Source organism: Rhinolophus ferrumequinum, chromosome 9 (genome assembly GCF_004115265.2).
Source record: "Rhinolophus ferrumequinum isolate MPI-CBG mRhiFer1 chromosome 9, mRhiFer1_v1.p, whole genome shotgun sequence".
In the NCBI taxonomy this organism is placed as follows: domain Eukaryota; kingdom Metazoa; phylum Chordata; class Mammalia; order Chiroptera; family Rhinolophidae; genus Rhinolophus; species Rhinolophus ferrumequinum.
The window spans coordinates 24906253-24930352 of NC_046292.1; the positions used below are offsets into that span (position 1 = coordinate 24906253).

The 24100-nt window shown below is 45.0% G+C and overlaps 1 protein-coding gene across 2 annotated transcripts in view; it reads left to right on the top strand.

Moving 5' to 3' along the window:
- The first annotated feature begins 1416 nt into the window (after positions 1-1416).
- AGO1 (argonaute RISC component 1) overlaps positions 1417-24100 on the top strand; it is a 35832-nt gene continuing 13148 nt past the window's right edge. Inside the window, exons 1-12 of one of the 2 annotated variants that reach the window (XM_033113201.1) lie at positions 1417-1657; positions 6551-6734; positions 10789-10909; positions 11352-11533; positions 11933-12069; positions 12298-12432; positions 12583-12670; positions 13338-13485; positions 17138-17257; positions 17624-17746; positions 17883-18016; positions 21056-21240. In XM_033113201.1, the coding sequence (XP_032969092.1) occupies positions 1633-1657; positions 6551-6734; positions 10789-10909; positions 11352-11533; positions 11933-12069; positions 12298-12432; positions 12583-12670; positions 13338-13485; positions 17138-17257; positions 17624-17746; positions 17883-18016; positions 21056-21240 (1582 nt within the window). In that variant the 5' untranslated portion in view covers positions 1417-1632. Of the gene's footprint in view, positions 1658-6550; positions 6735-10788; positions 10910-11351; positions 11534-11932; positions 12070-12297; positions 12433-12582; positions 12671-13337; positions 13486-17137; positions 17258-17623; positions 17756-17882; positions 18017-21055; positions 21241-24100 lie in introns of both variants that reach the window. The other variant, XM_033113200.1, reaches the window with a different exon arrangement.

The following is a 24100-nucleotide window of genomic DNA, read 5'->3' on the forward strand; positions in this document are numbered from 1 at the left end:
ATAAATATAAGGGAAAGTGATGTTTGAACTGGGTTTCTTACCAAGTATCAACTGCAGCAGACCGAATGGGAGGACTCTTCCCAGAACCTGTGAGACTAGCGAGGAAGTGGTGTGATACTTTTGGCAAGGTGTAATAAGGGTCTGTACTATCACAAGGAACCATCAGAATGGCAGGGGATCATGTAAGAGTAGTTTAGGAGGTAAACATGTCAGGACTTGGTGAAAAGCTGAATAGGGGGAAGAAGCAAGGGAGAGAAACTTCATTTCTGGGATGAAGGTGCCATTTGCAGAGACAAGAAGCATAGGACAAGCATGTTTGTGGGGTAAAGATAAAGAGTTTGGTTTTGGACTCTAAATTTGAAGTACTGGTAGGATATCCAGGTGGAGCTGTCCAGCAGACACTTGGAAATATGAGTCTGAGACTTGGCTGGAAATAGAGATTTGGAAGGATAGTTGAGCCGTAAGAATGGGTGAGACCTTCAAGGGGAAAGTGGAGAGTGGAATGAGAAGAGAGCTGGGTTTGAAACCATGGGGAACACTGTTATTTAGGGGGGCAAAAGCAAAAGGGGGCTCTTGATTAAGACCGAAAAGGAGGTAAGCAATAATAGGAAATCTCAGAAAATACTGAAGCCAAGTAGAGGGCTCAAAAAAGAAGGAGAGACACAGTGTCAGATGTTGCAGAGAAATAAGAATTGAAAATTATCCTTTGAATTTTGACACAAAAAGTCTTTTAAGTGAAGTGGCGAGGACACGCAGATTGAGTTCAGGCGTGAGCTGTAGATGAGAAAGTGGAGACCGGTGCTTGCCAGGTCCCACAGACAGAACTCTGTAGCTGCAGTCAAGTTGAAACTGTGACATCGTCCAGGGTAGTAAGCAGGTCTCTTTCATTATCTGTGGTCTCTGTGCCCAGCACTCGGCCTGGAAATGAGGATGGCATCAGTGAATTCAGTGACTAGGGACGGAAAAAGGCTTCAGGGAGGCAGTAGCTTTGCAGCCAAGGGGTGAAGGATGAAAGAAATGGGGAGGCGAGGTGGTAGGCAGAGCCGCGGGGTGATGGGTTGCACGGAGAATGTGAAGCGGGCCTTGGAATGAAGTAGGGTTCCTGTAATGTGCGCGTGGCTCTGTGCAAAGCGGGGAGGCTCTGTGTAGGCTGGGAGGGAGCTGTTTGGGTGAAAGACAGGGCCGGAGGCTGCTGCGGGGGGTGTCCCCCCGCCCTGCGCCACTTACGCCACTGCGCGGTTCCGCTGCGCCTCTACCCAAGCCCTCCGGCCGGGCTGCATGGCGACGGGTGACCGCCAGGGGCCGCTGCCTCGGTCCCGGGTGCCCCCGCCCCTCTCCATTGGCCTTTGTTGCCGTCGGAGCGCCCCGCTTGACTCGTTCCCGTCCGCCCCCTGGGCCTGGCGGTCGCGCCTGCGCACTGGCAGCTGGCCGGGCGCTCGCAGGGGGAGCTGCTGCAGGCTCCGCGGCGGCGGCGGCAACGGAGGCTGTGGGGGTGGCGGCGCGAGCGGCCGGGCTTCGGGGGGGAGCCGAGCCCGGCCCGGGAGCCCGAGCAGCTAGAGTGCAGGGTACCTAGGCCCCTCACGCTGGACTCCACAGTCTCCCGGCCGCCTGACCTCCGCACGGGTATATGGGATGGAAGCGGGACCCTCGGGAGCAGGTAAGGGCCCCCGGGAAGGGGGGACGGTGCGTGCTCCAAAGGACCAAGGGACTCCCGCGTGCAGAGCAGTAAATCCGAGTCAGGGAAGGTTTCTTGAGTGAGGAGAGGGGCTCTTGTGGGATGGGGGGCCCAGTTTGAAGGGGGCTGTGTGCAGTTCCGGGGGAAACCTGGTGAAGGGAGCCCTGAGATCGGGGCCGTTTATCAAAGGAGGCACTATGCACTCCTGGAGGTGGGAAGTAATCTGGGAGAAGGGCCTGAACGCACGTAAGGACTCCCGGAGGTCCCTGGAGGCCTAGGGAGAGGCCCGGCAGGTGGCACGGGGCGGGCTCCAGGTGTCCAGGAGAGGAGGGGGTCGACACAGATGGGCCCAGAACTGCCGCATGCCGGGGGCGGGGGCTCAGCCGGTCTGGGCTGGGTTAGTGTCTCTTGGGAGAAGGCGCCAGAGCTGGACTGTGAGCTCCGCCCCAGCCGGGCCTGACGCGGGGGCGAGGGTCAGGGGGCGGTGGGTGGGGATCCAGCCCTGGGATTCCACCCGGTGAGTCCGGGGAGCTGGAGCAGAGGCGCTGGAGCATGCGCGGAGGTGGCAGCTGGAAGGGGCAGCCCTATGTGGTGGGGGCGTGGCTGCCCGAATCTCCCCAACTCCCCACCCCGCGCGATTTGGCTTGGAAATAAGAGCGCGCCGATGGGGGTGCATTCTCTCTAAGGTTATGCTGGCAGAGCGCAAATGGAAATGGTCCCCTTCCTCATCTTGGGGCTTCTTAACCCTTGGCAAAACCCTCAGTCACAATTTGCCAAGAATGAGTTGAGGGAAACTGCCAAAGTGCCTTATTCTGCCACTGGGACAAGGAAAGACAAGGCAGTGTTCTTGGGGCGGGGCCTCCCTAAAGATAGGCCTTAGGAAAGGTATTGATTACTGAGGGACCAAGGCCAGGCAGGCCCTGGTTTACCTGGAAGAGGTTGTCTGCCTGGTCTAATAGCGAGTAGAGATGGGATCATTTAATCAAAGGATAATGACCTTTCCATTGAAATATCTCCTGAGGTGACAGCCTAATCTCATTCTATACCTTAACACTTTTATTGCTCCTATCTCCCACTGGATATCTTTTTCCTCTCTCTAATCCCCAGAAACTGTCAGGGCCATGTCATTTGACCTAAGATTGCCAAGCTAGCCCTTTGTCATCTATCAGTTGTTTGGGGGAGGAGGGGTTTATAACCTTCACCCTGGTGAGTTCAGGTGATGATAGCCTTACTTTCTCCTTGTTCATGGGCAATCAGGAGAAAAGGAGATAAAAACAGGAGAAACTGAGGCTGGACTGCCCCACGAAGACTGGAGTCTCCAGAATGGGCTGTGGGATGGTGGCACCACCTGTGTCCTGTCCTTTGATGGGAGGAGCATTCTGGACCTGGGACTCCTTTAGGTCGTATCTCACCAGCTCCTACCATTTGATCTGGGGGTGGGAGTAGGGTTTCCTTTGGGGACTTGAATTTCATTTCTGGTGGAAGAATCTTTGTCTTTTATACCAGATCTAATCCCCTCAAGGCACTAGCTCCTACCAACTCATTCAAGTCATCCATTCAGAGATCTGTAAGTACTTTCCTCCAAGAGAAAACAACCTTGGAAAGGCTGTATAGGTCTTAAGGTGGAGTGCAGGGAGCAACAGACTTCAGAAAACTACTTCCTCCTTCCCTCAGGCCCCTTTCTCCATTCCAGGAACTCTCCTGGTTTTCTAGGCTGGAGACTTTGCAACAACCTGTGGACTAGAGTAGGAGTAGGTCACAGGTCCAGATAGATTGCTGGGAGTTGACACCCATGCCAGACTGCTAATGATTTTATTCTGATGAATTCCTAATGGGCTCTGGAGTGATGAAAAAACTGTTTCTTCCAATAAATAAGCTTCTAGGGAAGGGACTAGAGCTTGGTATCTGGAGTTGGCTGTAGCCTCGTGGGGCAGGCTTTGCTTCATCAAATGATGTAACTGAAATTCATTTTGGAAGCTATCAATAGAGGTACCCACATAAGTGCGTCCTTCTTAGGCCCAGACTAGTCTCTTGGAAGTTGGAGGACACAATACACAAAACTAAGGTATTGTTGCTGGCTTCACTGGGCCTAAGTCCAAGTGTGCCTTCTGTGCTCAGGTGTGTTCCAAACACATACTAGACTGGTAGCTCCCTGAAGGTACAGGTAGTGTCTAATTTATCTGTGAAACCAGCACATGTGTAGGTCCTGACACAAAGTACATGTTTATTAACTGAACTGAGTCCAGTCCAGAGTGACATAAATGGTTAAGCACGTATGTGAATATTTAATAATTTGCGTATACTTATGTGTGGACAAATTCTTTTTGGAGAGATTGGCCTCTTAGTCTTTGCTTACTGACAGCTAACCTAGCCTTGAGTTTGTCTTTTGAATAGGCTGTCTGGCTCCTTGGGAGTTTTGTGGGCCTCAGAAACTGCAGGGAAAGAATCCCTGAGCCAGGCATTTCAGCTCTGTTACTTTTCCTTCTCAGGGCTGGTTGGGATGGGGGAGGGGGAGTGTCCTTTTCACGGCCCCTCCCTCCTTGCTTTTGTCTGTAAGGAAGGGCCCCGCCCCTTTCCCCCAAGGCCCAAGCTTTGTCCTCTGTGCTGGGGCCCTCATCTGCATCACAAAGTGGCCGTCTGTCCCTGTCTGGGTCTGAAGGGAAGTGTCTCCCTTTCTCAGACTAAAAGCTGGGGGCTGGGGCACTTTCTACAGCTGTAAGGCTTGCGGAGGGATGGAATTGGAGAGAGCTTCCCCCTTCCTCCTGCCTTCCCTAGTTTTGGGATGAGGAAGCATGGGGGCTCTCTTGTTTTCCCAAAGCCTCCTTGGAGTGGAGGATTCCTAAGGCTGTCTGGTCTGTAGTCCTGTTTCTGGGAAGAGAAGGCTTTGAGGCTACAGTGTCTGTCCCTTCCCCCATCAGTACAACCCAGCCCCCAGCACTAGGGGATGTCTTTCTCCCAAGGCTCCAAGCGATTATTCAGCCTAGGAGGCTAAGGAGGTGAATGGAATGTAAGAACTTGGGGAGGGGAAGGGTGTCTTTCACCAGCTATATCACCAGGGTGCATTTTTGTTCTGTGCTGGGTTTGTAATAGTTTCTGAGCAGTTTGCAGGTGTTCGTTTGTTTTTATTTTCTTTGTGGTTTGTGTATGGATCTGTTTGTTCATTCCTTTAATATTTGTATATTGAACACACCTCCTGTGTGCCAGACACTGAAGATTCAATAATGACCAAGGCAGATAGTTCCTGTTTTTGAAGAACACACAGTCTAGGGTGGTGAGGGGTATATGTATAAAGGTAAACTGTCTAGGTCTAAGTGAGTGTTTGGATGTGTATGACAGGAACGTATCACACTGTGTGTGCGTCTATGGCTTGTATGTAATTTCTGCCCAGCTCTTTTTGGGGTAGGTGGCCAGGTGACAGTAGTTAAGCCTTCGCTTCCCTGTATAGCTGAGTCCTGAAGGCCTTTTCCCCCCAGGCTGGGCCTGTATTTCCCAGTGTGCAGAGTGGGGCTGGGCTTGACAGGTGCAGGAGACAGCAGCTTAGCTCTGGGAAGCGTGCCCCTCCCGTGAATGGTTCTGACCTCTTCCTGACCCCCCAGTTGAGGATATGCCCCATCCCCCCAGCCTGGCAGACTGAAAGCAGAGCTCTGGTGATGGGAGAGGTTCGGGGCTGATTCATGTATCTCTCCTCCCACCTGAGCTGGTCCTCTACTGGCAAGGACAATGGTAGCTCTGGACAAAGGCTTCTCTTAGGCAGTTTCCCTTTTCCCTCCCTTTCCCTTCAAGCTGGAAAATAAAACTAGGGGCAGCAATCTGGATGGTGGCAAGAAAGGAGAACATAGTGGGAGCTGGCATTGCTCTAGCCCTTTCCCACGGGTCCCCTCTGTCTTGAAACTGATCCCTTTTGCTGCTGTCTGGGCCCTCTGTGTGGAAGGAGCTGTGTGCCTTGGAGAGAATCTTGTATTCTCCTTCCCAGAGTCAGTATCTCGCCCTTCACTAACATTCTAATGGCTGTCTCTTCTTCCCAAGTCCTCTAGTCTAGCCTCCTCTTGCTTCAGTCTCCTAGTGTATTCAGCCTGTCTTCATTCCCTAGTGTTTCCTTCTTTTGAACTTTTCCTTCATTGTCTCCCCCGTTTCAGCCTTGCTTCTTGCCCAAGCTCCCAGCTCTAACCTATCTTGCCCCAGCCCCTAACTCCAGCCTTTCCTCGTTCCCTGATTCCCAGTTCAACCATTTTCCTGCTGTGACCTCCAGTTTTGGTTTCTTCGCCAGCTCCCTGTTTCATTCAGCCTCTGTCCTTAGTTTCCAAACTTGATCCTTTTAGCCTTTTCTCATTTTCTCTCTCTCTAATCTCAGCCATTCAGTTACTTTAATCCTCCCTCCCCCGCCCCAGCTGGCCTTTGGATCCTCCTCGTGCCTACATTGCAGAGGAGCGTTAAGATGATGCTGTTTTGTGTTCAGGGTGGTGATGAATGAAGTGAGCATCTGGCTGGCAGAGAATGGGGCATTCTTGGTCTGCTAGATACCTGGTGGAGGTATGTGTCTTCATCTAGTAGAAGGAAGGCTTTTGTTACTGGAAACCAAAGTTAGCCCCTTTACTTAATACGTAATAGGAATTTATTACATAGTCACTCAATAAATTTAAATTTAAGATAGACAACAAGGATAATTTTTCTAATTGGAGAGAGGTTTTTCATTTTTGTTTTTTTTTTTTAAATGAGCCTGTATGAGCCAGTGGGAGCCCTCAGCTGGGTAGGGTAGTCAGGAAAGAGGCTTTCCTCGTGCTCTCCTGCTTCTGTTCTAGGAAGCCTTGTACCTTCTCTGACCTGATTGTGAGGAGATTGCCAGACTCTACCCTCACCAGCCTCTTTGTCTTGTAGCTGCGGGCGCATACCTGCCCCCTCTGCAGCAGGTGTTCCAGGCACCTCGAAGGCCTGGCATTGGCACAGTGGGGAAACCAATCAAGCTCCTGGCCAATTACTTTGAGGTGGACATCCCTAAGATTGACGTTTACCACTACGAGGTGGATATCAAGCCGGATAAATGTCCTCGCAGAGTCAACCGGTAAGTGATGCACGTCTAAGACACCAAGTCCAGGAGTCTTCACTGTTCTGAGTCTCAGAACCTTGAAAGAGGATCCAGAGAGGTAAAGGCAAAACTAATAGAGGGTGGTATTACCAAATTCAAGAAGGTTTTTTGAGGAGGAGATTCCAAATAAGGTAAATGCTGAAAAATATCATTGGATATTTTTGATATATTGGAGATAGCTGGTGCCTTTTGTCAAAACAGTTTTAGTAGAGTAGTTGGGCTAGTAATCTAATTATAGTGAGTTAAGGAATACGTGGAAGGTAATATGGTCTGGACAGTGAGAGCAGATAGCTCTATCTGGATAACTTAACAGTGAAACATGGGGAAAGAGGGAATATTAATATGTTGGCTAGAGAGGATTATAGGGGTCAAGTACAATGCCTAGCACATTTCAAGTATTTGTTGAAATGAATGAATGAAAAGTTTTTAAGAATGAGACATGGATATGTTTATAAACTCAGGAGAAGGAGCTAGTGAAGAAGAGGTTAAAGGTATGTGACAGAGGCGGGAGGAATGAGTGGGATGTCCTTGCTGAGACAGGAAGACTTTACAGGATACGAAGTTGGAGGGATTAGCCTTAGAGAGAAGCAGCAATATTTGTTCTTAAAATTTATTTTATTATTTGAAAACTATATGTGCCCAATGTAAAAAATTAAACATATTACAAAAAGAGTAGCAAAGAAAAATGTCTTCTGTTACCCTGATTTCTACTCCCCTAGTTCCTTTCCTTAGAGGCATATATTGTTACCATTGAGTATGATTGTTACCATTCTTGAGTATGATTGTTACCATTCTTGAGTATGATAGTTACCATTCTTGAGTATGATTGTTACCATTCTTGAGTACACTTCCAGATAGTTTTCTCTGCTTATGCAAGCATATGTGTATATAGAGCATTTTTTTCAATCCACAGAATATGGAATCCTAGATTCTTTGTTTTGTACTTTGTTTTTTCCCCACTGAACAATTTATTATATTTTGGAAAATCATACATATCAGTACATACATATCCACCTCATTCTTTTGCATAGCTCCATTGAATGTGATGTTATTATAATTTATTTAATGAATCTATTGAGGAACATTTAGGTTGAGGCTAAACTTTTGCTACAAAAATGAAACTTTTGAATGTTATTAAATATAGATACATTTTTGCAATCAAATATGAGTGTATCTGTGGGATAAACTCCTAGGAGTGGATTTGCTGGCACAATACATTTAAAAATTTTGAGATAGTGCCAGGTTTTTAAGGTAAGTTGTACCAGTTTATACTCCCACTAGCAAGGTATCAGAGTGCTTCTTCCCCATATCTGTACCAATTCAGTATATTGTATTTTTTGATATTTGGTATTTTGATACATAAAAAGTTATGTTTGAATTTACTTTTTTAAAAATTTCCCATGTTTTACTGTGGAATTTTAATTCATGTGAAAAATATCACACTTAAGCTGACTCAGGATGTGGTTTGGTTTTTTATTGAGGTAATATTGGTTAATAATAACATTATACAAATTTCAGGTATACAACATTATAATTCAGTGTCTATATACTCTATTGTGTGCTCACCACCAAAAGCCTAGTTTCCATCCATCATCATATATTTAACCCCCTTTACCCATTTCACCCCCCTTCTCTCTGGTAACCACCAGTCTGTTTTCTGTATCTGTAAGTTTTGTTTGGTTTTGTTTTTTAACTTTTTTTTTTACATTCCAAATATGAGTGAAATCATACGGTTTTTGTCCTTTTCCTTCTGATTTATTTCACTTAGCATAATACTATTGAGATCCCTTCATGCTGTTGCAGATGGCAGTATTTTATCTATTTTTAATGGCTGAATAGTATTCCATTGTATATACCAGTGGTGCCAAAAAACATGAACACTTTGGTCAGTGTTGCTCAAGCAGTAGTCCACTGTAATCAGAAGTGTCTGACGCTGATGGTAACCACTTTAAGCACCTCTTGTAATTGCAGAAGTCAAATGTGACTTGTATTCATCTTTTGTTATCAGTATATATATAGAGTTTTACCATTTTAATAGTTTTTTCCTTTCTTAAAATGTATATACCTTTTTTCGTCACCCTCTGTATGTGTGTACACACACACACACACACACACACACACACACACACACACAGCATCTTCTTTATCCATTCATCTGTCAGTGGACACTTAGGTTGTTTCCATATCTTGGCTATCGTGAAATAATGCTGCAATGAACATACGGGTACATATATCTTTTTGAATTAGTGTTTTCATATTCTTCAGATAAATACCCAGAAGAGGAATTGCTGCATCATATATGGAAGTTCCATTTTTTTTTTTTTTTTTTTGAGGAAACTCCATACTGTTTTCCATAATTGCTATACCAGTTTACAATCATACCAACAGTGTATGAAGATTCCCTTTTCTCTACGTCCTTGCCAGACTTATATTTCTTGTCTTTTTGATAATGGCCATTTTAACAGGTGTGAGGTGATATCTCATGATTTCGATTTGCATTTCCCTAATAATTAGTGGTGGTTAACACCATTTCATGTGCCTGTTGACCATCTGTATGTCTTCCTTTGAAAAATGTCTATTCAGATCCTCTGTCCATTTTTCAATTGGGTGGTTTTTTTGTTGTTGTTGTTTTGTTTTTTTGAGTTGTATGAGTATTTTATATATTTTGGACATTGACCCCTTATTGGGAATAATCATTTGCAAATATCTTCTCCCATTCAGTTGGTTGCCATTTTATTTTGTTGATGGCTGTGTAGAAGCTTATTAGTTTGATGTAGTCCTATTTGTTTATTTTTGTTTTGTTTCCTTTGCTTTGGAGTCAAATTCACAAAAACACCACTTAGACCAATGTCCAGAAGCTTAGTACTTATGTCTTATTCTATGTGTTTTATTGTTTCAGGTCTTCTATTCAAGTCTTTAATCTGTTTTGAGTTAATTTTTGTGTACAGTGTTAGTTTTCTAGTTTCATTCTTTTGCATATGGCTGTCCAGTTTTCCTAACACCACTTACTGAAGAGACTTTCCTTTCTCCATTGTATATTCTTGGCTCATTTGTTGTAAATTAGTTGTTCATATATTTGTGGGTTTATTTCTGGACTCTTCAATTCTGTTACATTGATCTGTTTGTTGTTGTTTTTGTATTTTGGTCTAATTTTAAATTGTGTTTCTCTAATGAGTGAAGTTGAACATATTTTTCAGATGTTTAAAAATCATATGGAAGGACATTTCAAGTGTGAAAGGAAAGAAAGAGGAAAAGGGACATGCATATATAAATATGGTTGTCTGGGAACTTGAGAGTGGCCTTACTTACAGTAGTCTACTCTCTTTTCCGAGTTATAGAATTGCTTTTTGATAGGAGATAGTAATGGGTTCTGGAGTTAGAAGGTAGTGGAGAAGGTTTGACATAGTCTACGAGGAAAGGAAGTGATCAGGGACATGAAAAAGATTATTGGGCAGCACTGAAATCTAATTGGGAAGGACAGAAAGTGAAATCCAGAAAGAGATGACGGTGGAGAGAAATGAAGGGGTGGAACTTAGGGCTTCAGAGAGATGGAAGAGATGAGGTTCTTCATCCACAGTTTATTCCTATTCCAGTTTAGATCTCTTCCCCATCTACATATTTGCTATCAGCTTGGGAATTAGAACAGCCTCAATTTTGTTCCTGATTCTGGAGAGACCCTAAGATGAAGCCCTTCTCTCTCTCTCCTCAGCCTCGCTCTCTGCTCAGAAGGCACTCACACCGACTCTTAAAAGTCCTTTAGAGCCTTGGTGATCTGAGGACCAGCATGTTAGAAATGTAGAATTTTAGGCTTTGCTCTAGACCTCCTGAGTCAGAATCTGAAGTTTAATAAGATCTCCAGGTGATTCATATGAATGTTGAAGTTTGAGAAGAATAGCCGTAGAGTAGCTAAGATTAGAGTAGTTGCTAGGAGAGAATGTAGTAGACAGGACATTGGCTGGACCTTGAATTACTTCCAAAAGCTTGAAGTGGTAGTGTCTCAGCTTCCACAGGCCGCTTCTATCCCCCACAGGGAAGTGGTGGAATACATGGTCCAGCATTTCAAGCCTCAGATCTTTGGCGATCGCAAGCCCGTGTATGATGGAAAGAAGAACATTTACACTGTCACAGCACTGCCCATTGGCAATGAACGGGTAAGGCTGGGAATCAGGCTCGACCTGTGTCAGGGGTCTAGGTGGGACAGAGCTCATGTAAGGTTGTTTGGAGACTGGCATTCCAGAGAGCCCTTTCATCTTTTGTGCTCAGAAAGTGTGTTTTAGGGTGGGGCGGGGTAGGTGCTGATGTTTATTTAGCCTGCTGTATGTCTGTACCTGTTCCAGACAGGTTGAGATTAGATATAAAATAGACCTAGACCTAAAGGACTTTCTGGTAAGTGTGGTTGAGAGGGACAGAAGCACTGAGCCGAGATGGCTGGGGATGAAGGGGCCACATTTACTCTGAAGTCTTCATTGCGAGCCCCGTCAGCTGAAGCAGATTCTTAGCAGATCCTTGGGGCAGGGTGCAGTTTGGGCAGGGCAGAGAATGTTGGACTGTGGGAAAGCATTGGCACTCCTTCCCCCCATCTCTCTACTGAAGGTTGACTTTGAGGTGACAATCCCTGGAGAAGGGAAGGATCGAATATTCAAGGTCTCCATCAAGTGGCTAGCCATTGTGAGCTGGCGCATGCTACATGAAGCTCTGGTCAGTGGCCAGATCCCTGTTCCCCTGGAGTCTGTGCAAGCCCTGGATGTGGCCATGAGGCACCTGGCATCCATGAGGTACTGGGTATAGTTAGTATCTGGGCTACTAGTGGTGTCAGAACTGCTATTGGGGGGAGGAAGGGAATGAGCACATATGAAAGTCCTACAGTATGCCTTTCAAACAAAATATTCTTTGATGCCCTACCATACACCAAGCAAGTGTGTATATACAGTTAAATGGTTTAAAGCATTGGCCCTGTCCCTTTTAGATATCTCTGGGCCTCACTGCATCTGTCCCTGCAGGGCAGAGAAAGGGTAGAGACTTGCACAAGGTCAGTCACACCACTAGGAAAGGATCAGAGCTGGAATTAAAGCCCTGGTGTCCTGCCTTCCAGGCCAGGGCTCCTCCGTGCCCAGGACGCCTCACAGGGTGGGGGCCTGTGCCCGAGGGACCAGTTCTCTGCCTGTCCCTGCCAGGTACACCCCCGTGGGCCGCTCCTTCTTCTCACCGCCTGAGGGCTACTACCACCCGCTGGGGGGTGGGCGCGAGGTCTGGTTCGGCTTTCACCAGTCTGTGCGCCCTGCCATGTGGAAGATGATGCTCAACATTGATGGTGAGTGGGGAGAGCGATGGAGCCAGGGGCACCCTGAGTCCAGTGACCACACTCCCAGCCTTCTCCCTCCCAGCTCTGCGACCATACTCCTAGTCTACTCCCTGTAGCCCTGGGACCCCCTCCCCATCCCAATACCCTATAAGGAAGAGGGTGTAAAGAGCAGTGCCTCCACTTATTCGGGAAGACAGAGCCTGAGCTGAGCTGTCCCTACCCTGTCTGTCCCCGCAGTCTCAGCCACGGCCTTCTACAAGGCGCAGCCGGTGATTGAGTTCATGTGTGAGGTGCTGGACATCAGGAACATAGACGAGCAGCCCAAGCCCCTCACGGACTCCCAACGTGTGCGCTTCACGAAGGAGATCAAGGGTGAGGACCCAACTAGGCAGGGAAGGGAAACAGCATTACTTTCTCTTTAGCCCTAAAAGGAAATCCCCCTGGGATATGTTCAGGGGAGAGGCCAAGCCTGGGAACCTGAGCCACCTATTCCAACCCTGACAAACAGTGTGTGTATCCCAGGCCTGAAGGTGGAGGTGACCCACTGTGGACAGATGAAGAGGAAATATCGCGTGTGTAATGTTACCCGCCGTCCTGCCAGCCATCAGACGTAAGTTGACAGGGTTGCTGAGCCATCCATTGGTGGAGAAGGGTTAATATTTTAACACACTCCCTTCACTCCCTGGCTTCCACCCCCCACCCACTTACCCTGAGAATAAGCCTTGGACTGGCCCGGTTTTCAAAGATAAGCCGTGGGAATTTGGCACCCCTCCCCCAATCTTCTCTGCTCCACTGATATTCTCCCTACTATTTTTACCTTCCTGGGCTCCACCTTTCCTTCATCGGCCTTTACTACAGATCAGGCGTCTTCCCCTGACTCCTGTCTCCGTTTTGTAAATGTTAGAATCTCTTTCGACTTATTCTTCCTCCTGAAAAAGAAAGCTGGGTTCCCGGGCTAGTCCTTGGGGAAGCTGTCAGTGATTTCATCCGCTTTCTTGACCTCATACTGTACTGGACTGTGAGTGTCTACTGTTGTCAGGCTTCATGCTCAACACCAGAGATACAGATGAGTCAGGTATGGTCCTGACGGTTGTGGAACTTGCCTCTCCAATCTTTGGCTTCTCTTTTGGAGCCCTGTATTGCCTGCTTTCCCAAGAGTAGCAGTACTCAAGAGGCTGGATAGGATGAAGCCAAGTCTGGGTCTTCCCATGGTTGTAGATCCAGAGAGATGGGATTGAATACTGGGCTCATATACCTCCTTCCCTTCCCCCAAACAGGTTTCCCTTGCAGCTGGAGAGTGGACAGACTGTGGAGTGCACAGTGGCACAGTATTTCAAGCAGAAATATAACCTTCAGCTCAAGTATCCCCACCTGCCATGCCTGCAAGTTGGCCAGGAACAAAAGCATACCTACCTGCCCCTAGAGGTAAGGCTGCCAAGTGATGGCTGGGCTGGGGAACAAGCATTGTACCTATTCACTGATCATCAGAGGTCTGTTCTTCCATTTGTAGCCTCTCATCTTCATTTTGAAGTTTGGAAAATTGACATTCGGAGAGGTATGAGGTCATTTTGTGAAATGTAGGCCTCATTCTTACCTGCTAAATTCTTTTCTATTTCCCATCCTGCTCATGTTCTTTCAGGACTGCCAGGCAAAGTCGAAAACTATATTTACTGCATTTAATAAGTAATTAGTTCGTTCAGAACGGAGATTTCAGGTACTCACATTCATGTCCTCTTAATTTCTCTGTTCTCTGGAGCTGGGGATCCTAAATGACCTAGAGATACAAGTGTACCTCATTTTAGAGAAAATGGAGATGAATGTTGACTCCTATTTCCCTAATGATCAATGTGTTCTTTGTGAAAAAAATTTAGCCCTAAGAGTTGTCATATTTTTATGCTTCAGTAGACCTTTGAAATTCAAGTCCTTTGAAATTAAAGAAAGAATAGTAATGCTTCTTAAGTTATAGAATGCAAATATAGGACCATTGGGCTGTGTTTGGTTTGGCATACACTATCCAAAGTGTCTAATGAGAAACTACTGCTGACTGCTTCATTGTCTAGTTTATTGCTACTCAAAGTGTGGTGGGTGGACCAGCACTATAGGCATTACCCAGGAGCTTGTTTGAAATGCAGAATCTCAGGTCCCACCCAGATCTGCTAAATCAGAATCTGTCTTTTAACAGAATCCAAAGAGGATTCATATGAATATTGAGGTTGGAGAATCACTAGCCTAGATTTTTGTCTTACTTTGTTTCAGCAGCAGGAGTCAGATAGCTGGGATCAAAGCTCAAGCCTTCGGTGAACTTCTGGGGTTTCAGAACTAACCAGAGGGAGTTAGGCTGAAGGGAGGAGAGATCCCCAAACCCAAGAACTGACTCAGTTAAGAGGTGCTGATGCACAGAAAGTGTGATGAAGACAATATTTTCTCCGAGGTGTAAACGGAAGTCTTTAGGGACGATCCCAACTAAGTAGATAGGCTTTAGGTCATATCTACTGCCAGCTGAGATTTGTTAGCAAGTTATTATAACATTACTTCTGTTTGCACAACAGTTTCCGAGGGGGAATAATTTATATAATGACTTATGTTTTGATTTTTACTGTCGTTTGTTTATTTAACAAATGTTTAGTGAGCTCCGACTATGTGTCATATATATATATATATATATGTATATATATATATATATATATATACTCTTTTAGGTGCCGGGAATGTAGAGATTAACACGACTAGTTCCCCGCTGTCATGGAGCTTACATTCTAGAAGGGGGAGATAGACAATAAATTGATAAATAAGATAGTTTCAGATGGTGGTAAGTGGTATAAGAATAATAAAACAGGTTAAGGGGATAGAAGTAAGGGTGGAGGGGGTTGGAGAGCCACTTTAATTACTGTGGTCAGGGCAGGCCTCTTTTAGGAGACATTTGAGCTGAGTCCCAATTTAAGAAATAGAACCAAGCTTGTAACAACCTGGAGGACGAGCCTTCCAGGCAGGAGGTAAATAACAAGTACAAAGGCTCTAATGCAGCAGGAAACTTGGGTCTTTTTGAGAGATAGACAGAGGCCACAGTGGCTGGTATGTAGTGGATGACGGGAAAAGTAATAGATGATTTTGGAGAGAGGTTCAGGGTCAAATCTTGTAGCCTGGTGGGATTTTTTTCGTTTTGTTTTGTTTTTAAGAATAGATTAATCAAGATATAATTCACATACCATAAAGTTCACTCTTAAAATGTCCAATTCACTGGTTTTTTTAGTATATTCACAGAATTGTGCAACTGTCATCACTATCTGATACTAAAACATTTTCATCACCCTCAGAAGAAAGCTCATATCCTTTAGAAGTCACTTACTATTCCTTCCACTGTACACACACACACACACACACACACACACACACACACAGCCCCTACTAATCACTAGTCTGTTTCTGTTTCTGTGGATTTGTCTGTTCTGGATATTTCATATAAATGGAATTATATGTGGCCTTTTTTGACTGGCCTACTTCACTGAGCATGATGTCTTCAAGGTTCATCTATGTTGCAGCCTATGTCAGAATTTCCTTCCTTTTTAAGGCCGAATAATATAGTTGTATGTATATACTACATTTTGTTTATCCGTTCCTTCATTGACAGATACTTGGATTGCTTGTACCTTTTAGCTATTGTGAATAATGCCGCTATGAATATGGGTGTACAAATATTTGTTCTGGTCCCTGCTTTCACTTCTTTTGAGTACATGCCCAGAAGTAGAATTGCTGGATCATATGGTAATTCTGTGTTTAATTTTTTGAGGAATCACCATACTGTTTTCCACAGTGGCCGTGCCATTTTACATTCCCACCAGCAGTGCACTGCACAATGGTTCCAATTTCTCCACATCCCTGCTTCAGCCCTTTTCTTAGTATTGATTCTGTAGCTGAAATCTGTAGAGAGTGCTACAGCTTTAAGGTACCTTTAAGAGAGCAACGTTACAGATTTTAATTCTGGATTTTCATTAGTGAACTGATCGATTTGTATGTTGTTTGGGATACAGAGTTGAAGGGCAGATAGATGACATTGTCCTGGTTTTCCCTACCATTGTTCCGCATGAACTCTGGAAATTAGGGACAGTTCCAGTACTTACATAGTGTTGGACCTATGAGAGCAAGTTCCATGTTTCATTTCTTCTAAATCCTCACAACCACCTCATGAGAGTTAGTGTTTTTTCCGCATGACTGAAAATAAGCCATCTCAGAGTGGTTAAGAGACGTACGCCTGCCCCAGGTAACATCACCTAGAAATGACAAAGCTGGGCTTCAAACTCAAGTCTTCTAAACCTACTGGCTCTCTCTACTCTGCCAAAAAGCTTCCTGTTCACGGCATCTCGAATATAGCAGATTGGGGATTGAAAGTCTTGTATATCTCTGGAAAGTCTATTCTGATCTCCATTGTGTTCTGTTGGGCCCCAAACAGAGGAACCAAGTGGCAGGATGTTTTTCATACCAACAGAGGAAACTGTCAGTCAACAAACAGTGATTTCTATAGTCCAGGGGCTCAGTAATCATTTGTAGACTGGGGCTCAAGAGTTAAGAGCCTTCCCTGGTTCTTTTGGTGGGTTGCAGGATGGTGAAATAGACTTCCTGTCACCATTGGAGAGCTGCCTACTACCTTAGGAATCCAGTTTGTATGTATTGAGCTTTTTAGTATTTAAAAGAGCTCTGCACTGGGTCCTGTGGTAAAAATAATTTAACCTGCAATTTATTGAGTATTTACTGTGTTCCAGAACTGTACTCGGCCCTTTAAATGCTTTATTTTATTTAGTTTCCAAACAATGCAATGAGATTATTACTGTTGTCTTCATTTAACACATGGGACCTGAGCCGAGCCCAGATCTGGCTCTGGATCACAAGCTCTTAATCCCAAAGTAGCTGTATTGCATTTTGTTTTGCACACGGGTATTTTCTAACTTAGCCTGTGGGCCCAAGAGGTTTTGCAGACCCCTTCCCAGGGCAGACAGCCAAGGTCTGTTCCCTTACTGTGGGGCTCTGAATATAGGGTAGACGGCATGCAAGCCAGAGTTCCCCACCGTTCTTGTTTCCTCAGGTCTGTAACATTGTGGCTGGGCAGCGCTGCATTAAGAAGCTGACGGACAACCAGACTTCCACCATGATAAAGGCCACAGCGCGGTCGGCCCCAGACCGACAGGAGGAGATCAGCCGCCTGGTCAGTGAGGCTGCAGAGAAACAAACGTATGCTCAGTTGCTCAGTCACTGGGGCCGCTGGTTGCAAGATGCTTTCCTGCCTTGGCAGGACCCTCAGGAGAACACAAGTCTAGATTTGTTTCCTGGGATTCCATAGGATTGCTCTTGCTTCTTGACCCTGTACCTACTTTGCTTTCTTTTTCTTTTTCCCCTTTTGTATTACTTCCCTACGTGATCCACTCCCACTTATGTCATCTTCCACTTTCCCTCCTGTTTTAGGGCTACTCTTGCCAGTCTCAGCTGCCCAGGGCATTCTACTTGGGACCCAGAAGGTGAGCAGTATTGCCAAGCTGCTGCTCTCCTGAGATCCCCTTCTTTTGTCTTGCAGATGAAGAATGCCAGCTATAACCTAGATCCCTACATCCAGGAATTTGGGATCAAAGTGAAAGATGACATGACGGAGGTGACGGGACGAGTGCTGCCGGCGCCCATCTTGCAATATGGCGGCCGGGTGAGCAGGGTCAGGGCCAGACAACATCTCTGGGGCCTTTTGGGGGGTGATTGGGTTGTATAGCCAGGGGCTTTTGCTCCCCTACCCACCTGACTCTACTGAGGCTCACCTGGGCGCCCCCTCTGCCTATCCCCAGAATCGGGCCATTGCCACACCCAATCAGGGTGTCTGGGACATGCGGGGGAAACAGTTCTACAATGGGATTGAGATCAAAGTCTGGGCCATCGCCTGCTTCGCACCCCAAAAACAGTGTCGAGAAGAGGTGCTCAAGTAAGGAGGGCTGGGTTTATGGGTGGAAGGGTGGGAAGGACCCTAGAGTTGCTTGCATTCTCCTACCCCCAAGGGGCCAAGATTTGACCTGTAGTGTGTTATTTCTGATTCTTGGTTCTGCCTTCTTGAACTGTCTAGCACAAACTTCTGCTTGTTCTTTTCTGCCAATCTGGGGTCAGGAGCCCTATTTGTTCAGAGATGATGATTTCAGGGCATGAATCCTCTCATGGAGGCCCGAGTTATTTTTTTGTTAAAATTATTAACATTGGTAATAAATAGTAGTCGTGGTGACTATAATGTTTATGCCAACATTGTACCTAATTTTATGTCTTATTTCATCTTCACAGTAAGTAGGTGGTGGTATTTCCATTTTCAGGAGACTGAGGCTCAAAGAGGTTAAGTAACTTGTACAAAGTTTGCGTATCAAGAAAGTGTCAGAGTTGGGGTCATATCGGACGGAGGCTTCAAAGCTTATATTCCTAACTGGAGACAGAAAAGAGCAGTTTATTCAGTTGGTCCTCTGAGCTGTTCTCTTCTGTGCACAGAATTTGTTCAGTCAGCTCCGAGGGACCTGAATTAGGTGAACATGAGTTTAAAGGCCTCTGTGGCTGAGGGGCTGGGAGCAGACAACAGTGAAAAAAGTGATACAGTCAAGTGGTTTATAGGAACAGGTTAGCGGAATAATCGTCTTGAAGGAGTGAATGAGTAAGTGGAAGTCACTGACTCTTCCCCACAGTACTTTTTTTTTTAAACAGCTTTATTGAGATATGTTTCAAATACCGCAAAATTCACCCATTTAAAGTGTACAGTTTGGTAGTTTCTGCAGTCTTTTGCTGTGGTGGTTTCTTTTCTCTGGATCTTGGGTGGGGTCAGTGCACTGCGAGGCTGCATGAGTGGCGCTGAGATGCACTCCCTGGTGGGGTCAGCTGGCCTTGGGGTGTTCATAAGAATTAGTTAACAGCAGGCCCTGTTGAAGGTGGGGACTTTGGCTGCCCTGTCCCACCTTCTCCCCTCACAGGTACCCAACTACTACCATCCCAATTGTAGTTTCTTTTAAATGGGTTCCTCTTGTCCCCTTTCTTTGGTTCTTGGTATTTTAGCCCCATTTAAGCCAGGCTTCTAGCCTTGGCCAAGCATTGGAGAGCCTGTCCTCAGCAATATTGGAAAGGCTCCCAGCTCTCTGCCTTTATGCCTTTGTGTTACCTTGTTGGTAGCTCTGTTCTCTATGTGCTTCTCTCTTGTTCCCATGTCCCATTTTTTTGAGAAACAATTCATTGTTTTGGATATTTTGCGGGTAGAGAAACTGCTGAACCTAGAATCTGAGTTGGAAGGAGTCAATCCATCAGACATCTCCTTCTTCCAGTGATTCCCAAATGTAGGGGGTAAGAATGTAACTTGTATGCCTGGGTCAGTAGTACCCAGTGGGATGTGTGGCTCTGGGATAAAAATAAAGATTTGGGAGTCTTCAGCCATAGCAGCAGATGAGATTGTCCTGGGAGAATGTGCACAGTGAACACAGGCTGAATATAAAACTCAGAAAAGCTGGAAAGGAAATAGAGTTTCTAAGTGTGTATGAGGGGATGGGATTCTGAACACAGGAAAAGGTATCCTATCCTAAGATAGAGGGGCCGGAGACAAAGGTGGCTGTGGAGGTGGAGGGAATGGATGCGGGAGTACTAGGGTCAACCCTCAGAATTTTTCTTTTGTTTAAAGAGGCCCCAATACTTCAGCTATGTCACTTAGGGTAGGCTCTTAAGATCTTCCCCGTCTTAGACTTCTCTCAACACTTTGTGGCCCCCAACGCTGGACACAGTATCCCAACTGAGCTGGTAGATAGAAGATTGGGAATACCAGTTTCCTTTAAGTAGAGACCCACTATCAATGGAATCTAGTAACACACCGGTTTTTTAGTAGCTACATTGCAGTTGTACGTAAGGCAGAGAAATGGAAAAAAATACTGTTTGTAGTCCATCAAAGAGCTGGGCTCTTATTTACAACTGCTCGGTTATATTTCCTTATTCTACAGATTTATTTTGAAAATAAATCTGTAGAATAATATGGCAAATATCCATGTGTCGATCATCCAGACTTTTGTCATATTGTATTTCTCTAAAGTAAATAAAATATAACAGATAAACTTGACATTTCCTTTATGTCTTCCCTCCTAACCCTATTCCTCCCTTCTGACACATGAATTATTATGTCCTTCCTATTCAATTATACATTTTATATACCTCTGCATAAAAATGACTTTAAATTTTATGTAACAGTGTTATACAGTATTTTGCTAGCTTGTGTTTTTAACTAAATATGTGAAAAAATAACTATTTTCCCACTACAAAGGTTTTTCAATGTATCATTGATATTTATATGCTATATAATAGCATCCTGTAAACAATTTGCTTTTTTCTCTTTGTACATTATTGTTTTTAATCTAAATGCAGGATTTTCACAAATTAAATTTCCTGTTGTTCATTTTAGTCTGTCATTATATTTATGTAGCTTAATTTTTTTAATCTGTTGCATGTGTGTACCCTCTCTCCCAACTTTGTCTTCCTTTCCCAGGGTGAAGCCCTAAAGCCAAAGGAAAGAAGCTTGTTTAATTATTTGCTCTTAAGCTTCAAAGAACCAGTAGGAAGGAGCTCATTTTTATTGAGCACGTCCTGTGTTCCAATCACTGTTGGAACCTTATTTATGGTCATTTGAGCAAGGAGGCCCTCCACTTGGTCTTCTGCCTATTGCTATGGACTTGTAACAGAATCCGTTGCTTGAGTGGGACATAGTGGGGACCCTGAGAATTCCCACAGGTCTCTTCTCTGGGCTCCCTCAGCTCTCTGCTTGTGCCAGTCAACACTTAGCAAGCTCTGTCTTGTCCTACTCGACTATACATGTTTTTTACACTAGCTGTGATCATGTCTCATCCACCTTAGACTCTCTCAGTGACTGTCATAGTGCTTAGGCACCTATGGTGGAGGCATTCAGTCAGAGGTATTAAAGTGGGACTTACTGCCTCCTGTCATGACCATACTTGTGCTGCAGGAACTTCACAGACCAGCTGCGGAAGATTTCCAAGGATGCAGGGATGCCCATCCAGGGCCAGCCTTGCTTCTGCAAGTACGCGCAGGGGGCAGACAGCGTGGAGCCCATGTTCCGGCATCTCAAGAACACCTACTCTGGGCTGCAGCTCATTATCGTCATCCTGCCAGGGAAGACGCCAGTGTATGGTACAGTTCTCTTGGGACAGTGGTCACGATGATGGGATTTTTCTCAGGGAGCTTCCTGGAGGCTCCTGGGGAGACTCAGTGTGGATTCTTAGCTCTAGCCAGAGCCGTCCCTTACTATCAGTGCCCCTCTTCTAGGAGAAATGTCAGCCTTAGGAGCCATCAAGTCATCCCAGGTCCTATTTACCTGCTCACACTCCCTTCCAGTAACATTTACTGTGGTCCTCTGTGCTGGTCTTCATGCCAGGCTACACTGGGCCAGGTACAGGGATGGGTTAGTCCAGATTCCTGTTCTTAGGAGAGTGTTGTCTATCAGGACACCCAAGGAGAGTATGTGGTGTTTCTTTTCTGTTAGTGTTCCATTGCCTGAGAATGATTTGGACCTTTTGGGAAGTTTTTATTTTCTCCCTCTCTTTTCCTCTTTTAAGAATGGGAATGACTGACTATATACATCTCTGGCTCAGTGCTTTTCACTTACTCTGTTTTCCCTCTCCACCTATTACGCTTCAAAGGAAAAGGTGTCCCTCTTCTTACCTTGCTTAACCTGTGTGTGCTCTTGTCCCCATCCCATCTTACTACCTTGGGGACTTTATGTACCCTGTAACCCTCAAACTTCTTCAGATTCCCTGTCCTAGAGTGCATTACGACTCTCATGCCATCTCCTTTAGCTTTTGTCTTCCTATTTTCTTGTTTTGCTTCATACTTTTTGAATGAGTTGTATACATTCCCTACACCCACTTCCTCACCAGCCACTTACTCCTTTGCCTCTATCATCTACCTTACTTCTGCCTTTCACCTAAACCTCCTCTGTAGAGGGTCACCGGCTACCTTTCTCAGTTCTCCTCATCGCTTGACTAATTAATATTTTCTCCTGTCTCCCCTTACTTATTTTCATCATTACCAGGAATGCCTGGTATTGTCCAGATTTCTGTATGGTATAGTCCTCTTGGGACAGTGGTAACAAGGATAGGACTCTTCTCAGGGTAGCTCCTCTGCCCTCTCTTTCTGTCTTTACATTTTAGTGAGGTTCTCATCCATTTCAGTTACTTCAGTCACCACCTATTATTATCATATGTTATAATGGATTACTAAAATCTTGATCCAGCCTTTGACCTCTCTGCCGCTCGCGTCTGGCTCTTTGATCTCTCTCCTTTCTTTCATCAAGAGTTTGTTGATGACCTACTATGTGAGAAACACTGCTCGATCCTGAATACATTGGTGAAAAAAGCACAGCGCTCTCTGCCCTTATAAAGTGTTCTGGTGGACCATCTCTTTAGTAGCTTGTCTTCTTTGTGTACCAGTGAGCCCTTTTATTGACTTCTCTTTTCTGTGGCATCACAGTTGTTTCTGGGTACCTTTATCCAGACTGGGGCAGTCTGTCTTTTCTTTGTTTCACCTCCAGTGTACTTTTTTTTACAGTCTTAAGATAGATTCCTTGTTCTCCACCCACATTTCTCAACTTAATTCTAATATTGCTTCTTACATCTTTGTTGAATATGTTACTGGATGAGATTTTGTAACAGTACTCCCCCAAAAAACCTTCATTGGTCCCCATTCACAATATAAAAGGTTTTCAGGCCCCTGATCTTGGTTTAACCTTTTCAGCTTTATCTTGTACTTTTCCCTTTCTGGTATGCCACACATCCCAGGAAGATCACTTGTTCTGAAATTAGATAGAACTGGATTTTAATCTGGCTATGCCAGTTTACTGGCTTAGGCTAATTACCTAACCTTTCTCAGCCTCATGAATTATTTATATAAAAAACAGCATCTAACAACGATGCCTGGCACATAGTAGATACCCTAAATGCTCATTCCTTGTCTGTGCTTCCCACTCTCTGGTTTTGCTCACATATTTACCTTTGTCTAGAATATCTAAGTACTCTACTTGTTATCCTATACCTTGCCCTTAAAATTCTCTCCATCCTTCAAGTCCCAGTTTAAATGCACTTATTCCTTGAAGCTTTCTCTAGTCATTTCACCTGGAGGATGAACTCGTCTCTTTCTGGATTCTTCTAGAAATTTTATCAGGTTGCTGATCAATTACTACCTTGCTTGATATTACTTTGAACAGAGAGTAGATCTGATTCTGCTCTTCAACCTTCTTCCCTCTACATATGTACACCTAAGGTAGAGCCTTCCACGGACATGACACTCAATAATTATGGATGGAAGTTGGTTGACCTCCAATCCATGTCTCTCTTGGGCCTTACATTGATGGCCCTTGGTTGGAAAATAAGGATGCTTTTTAGGAGACCTGCCTTGAGTAATCACCAGAGTTTCTGGTTCCCCCCCATTAAACAGAAGATCCAATGTTTGGCTTGTCTGGGGAGTACATAGTGCAGCATCCTTGGGGAAGGCAATGCTTGCTCAGAATTTTCTCTTCCCTGGGCTCAGTAATGTTATACCTCTCTACAGTCTTACACCTTAATTAGGACCTTAGGTTTTTACCAGTTAAATGCTATTCCTTGATTATACCAATAGGACAGTGGGGCCATCTGCCTAGGAATTAAACCTGCAGGTAAGAGAGCAATCAGATTTTTCTAAAGACCTTTCACCCTCCCTCCTGAGAGGCCAAAAGAATGGAATTCTCTCTGTGACTTTCAAAGCAAGTCCAGTTGCACTATGGTTGCCCTGAAAGTGTAGAAGGACAGTGTGACATTTGCCCAGTTCTGATCTGGTACTGTCCTGCATCCTGCCCTTCCTTAGTATTTTTAACTCCTTTCCCTCCACTAAATTGATACTAATATATATGTATACATACATATAATACATACATACATGTATGTTTATACATACATATAATACATACATATAAACATACATATATGTATGTTTATACATACATATAATATATATGTAA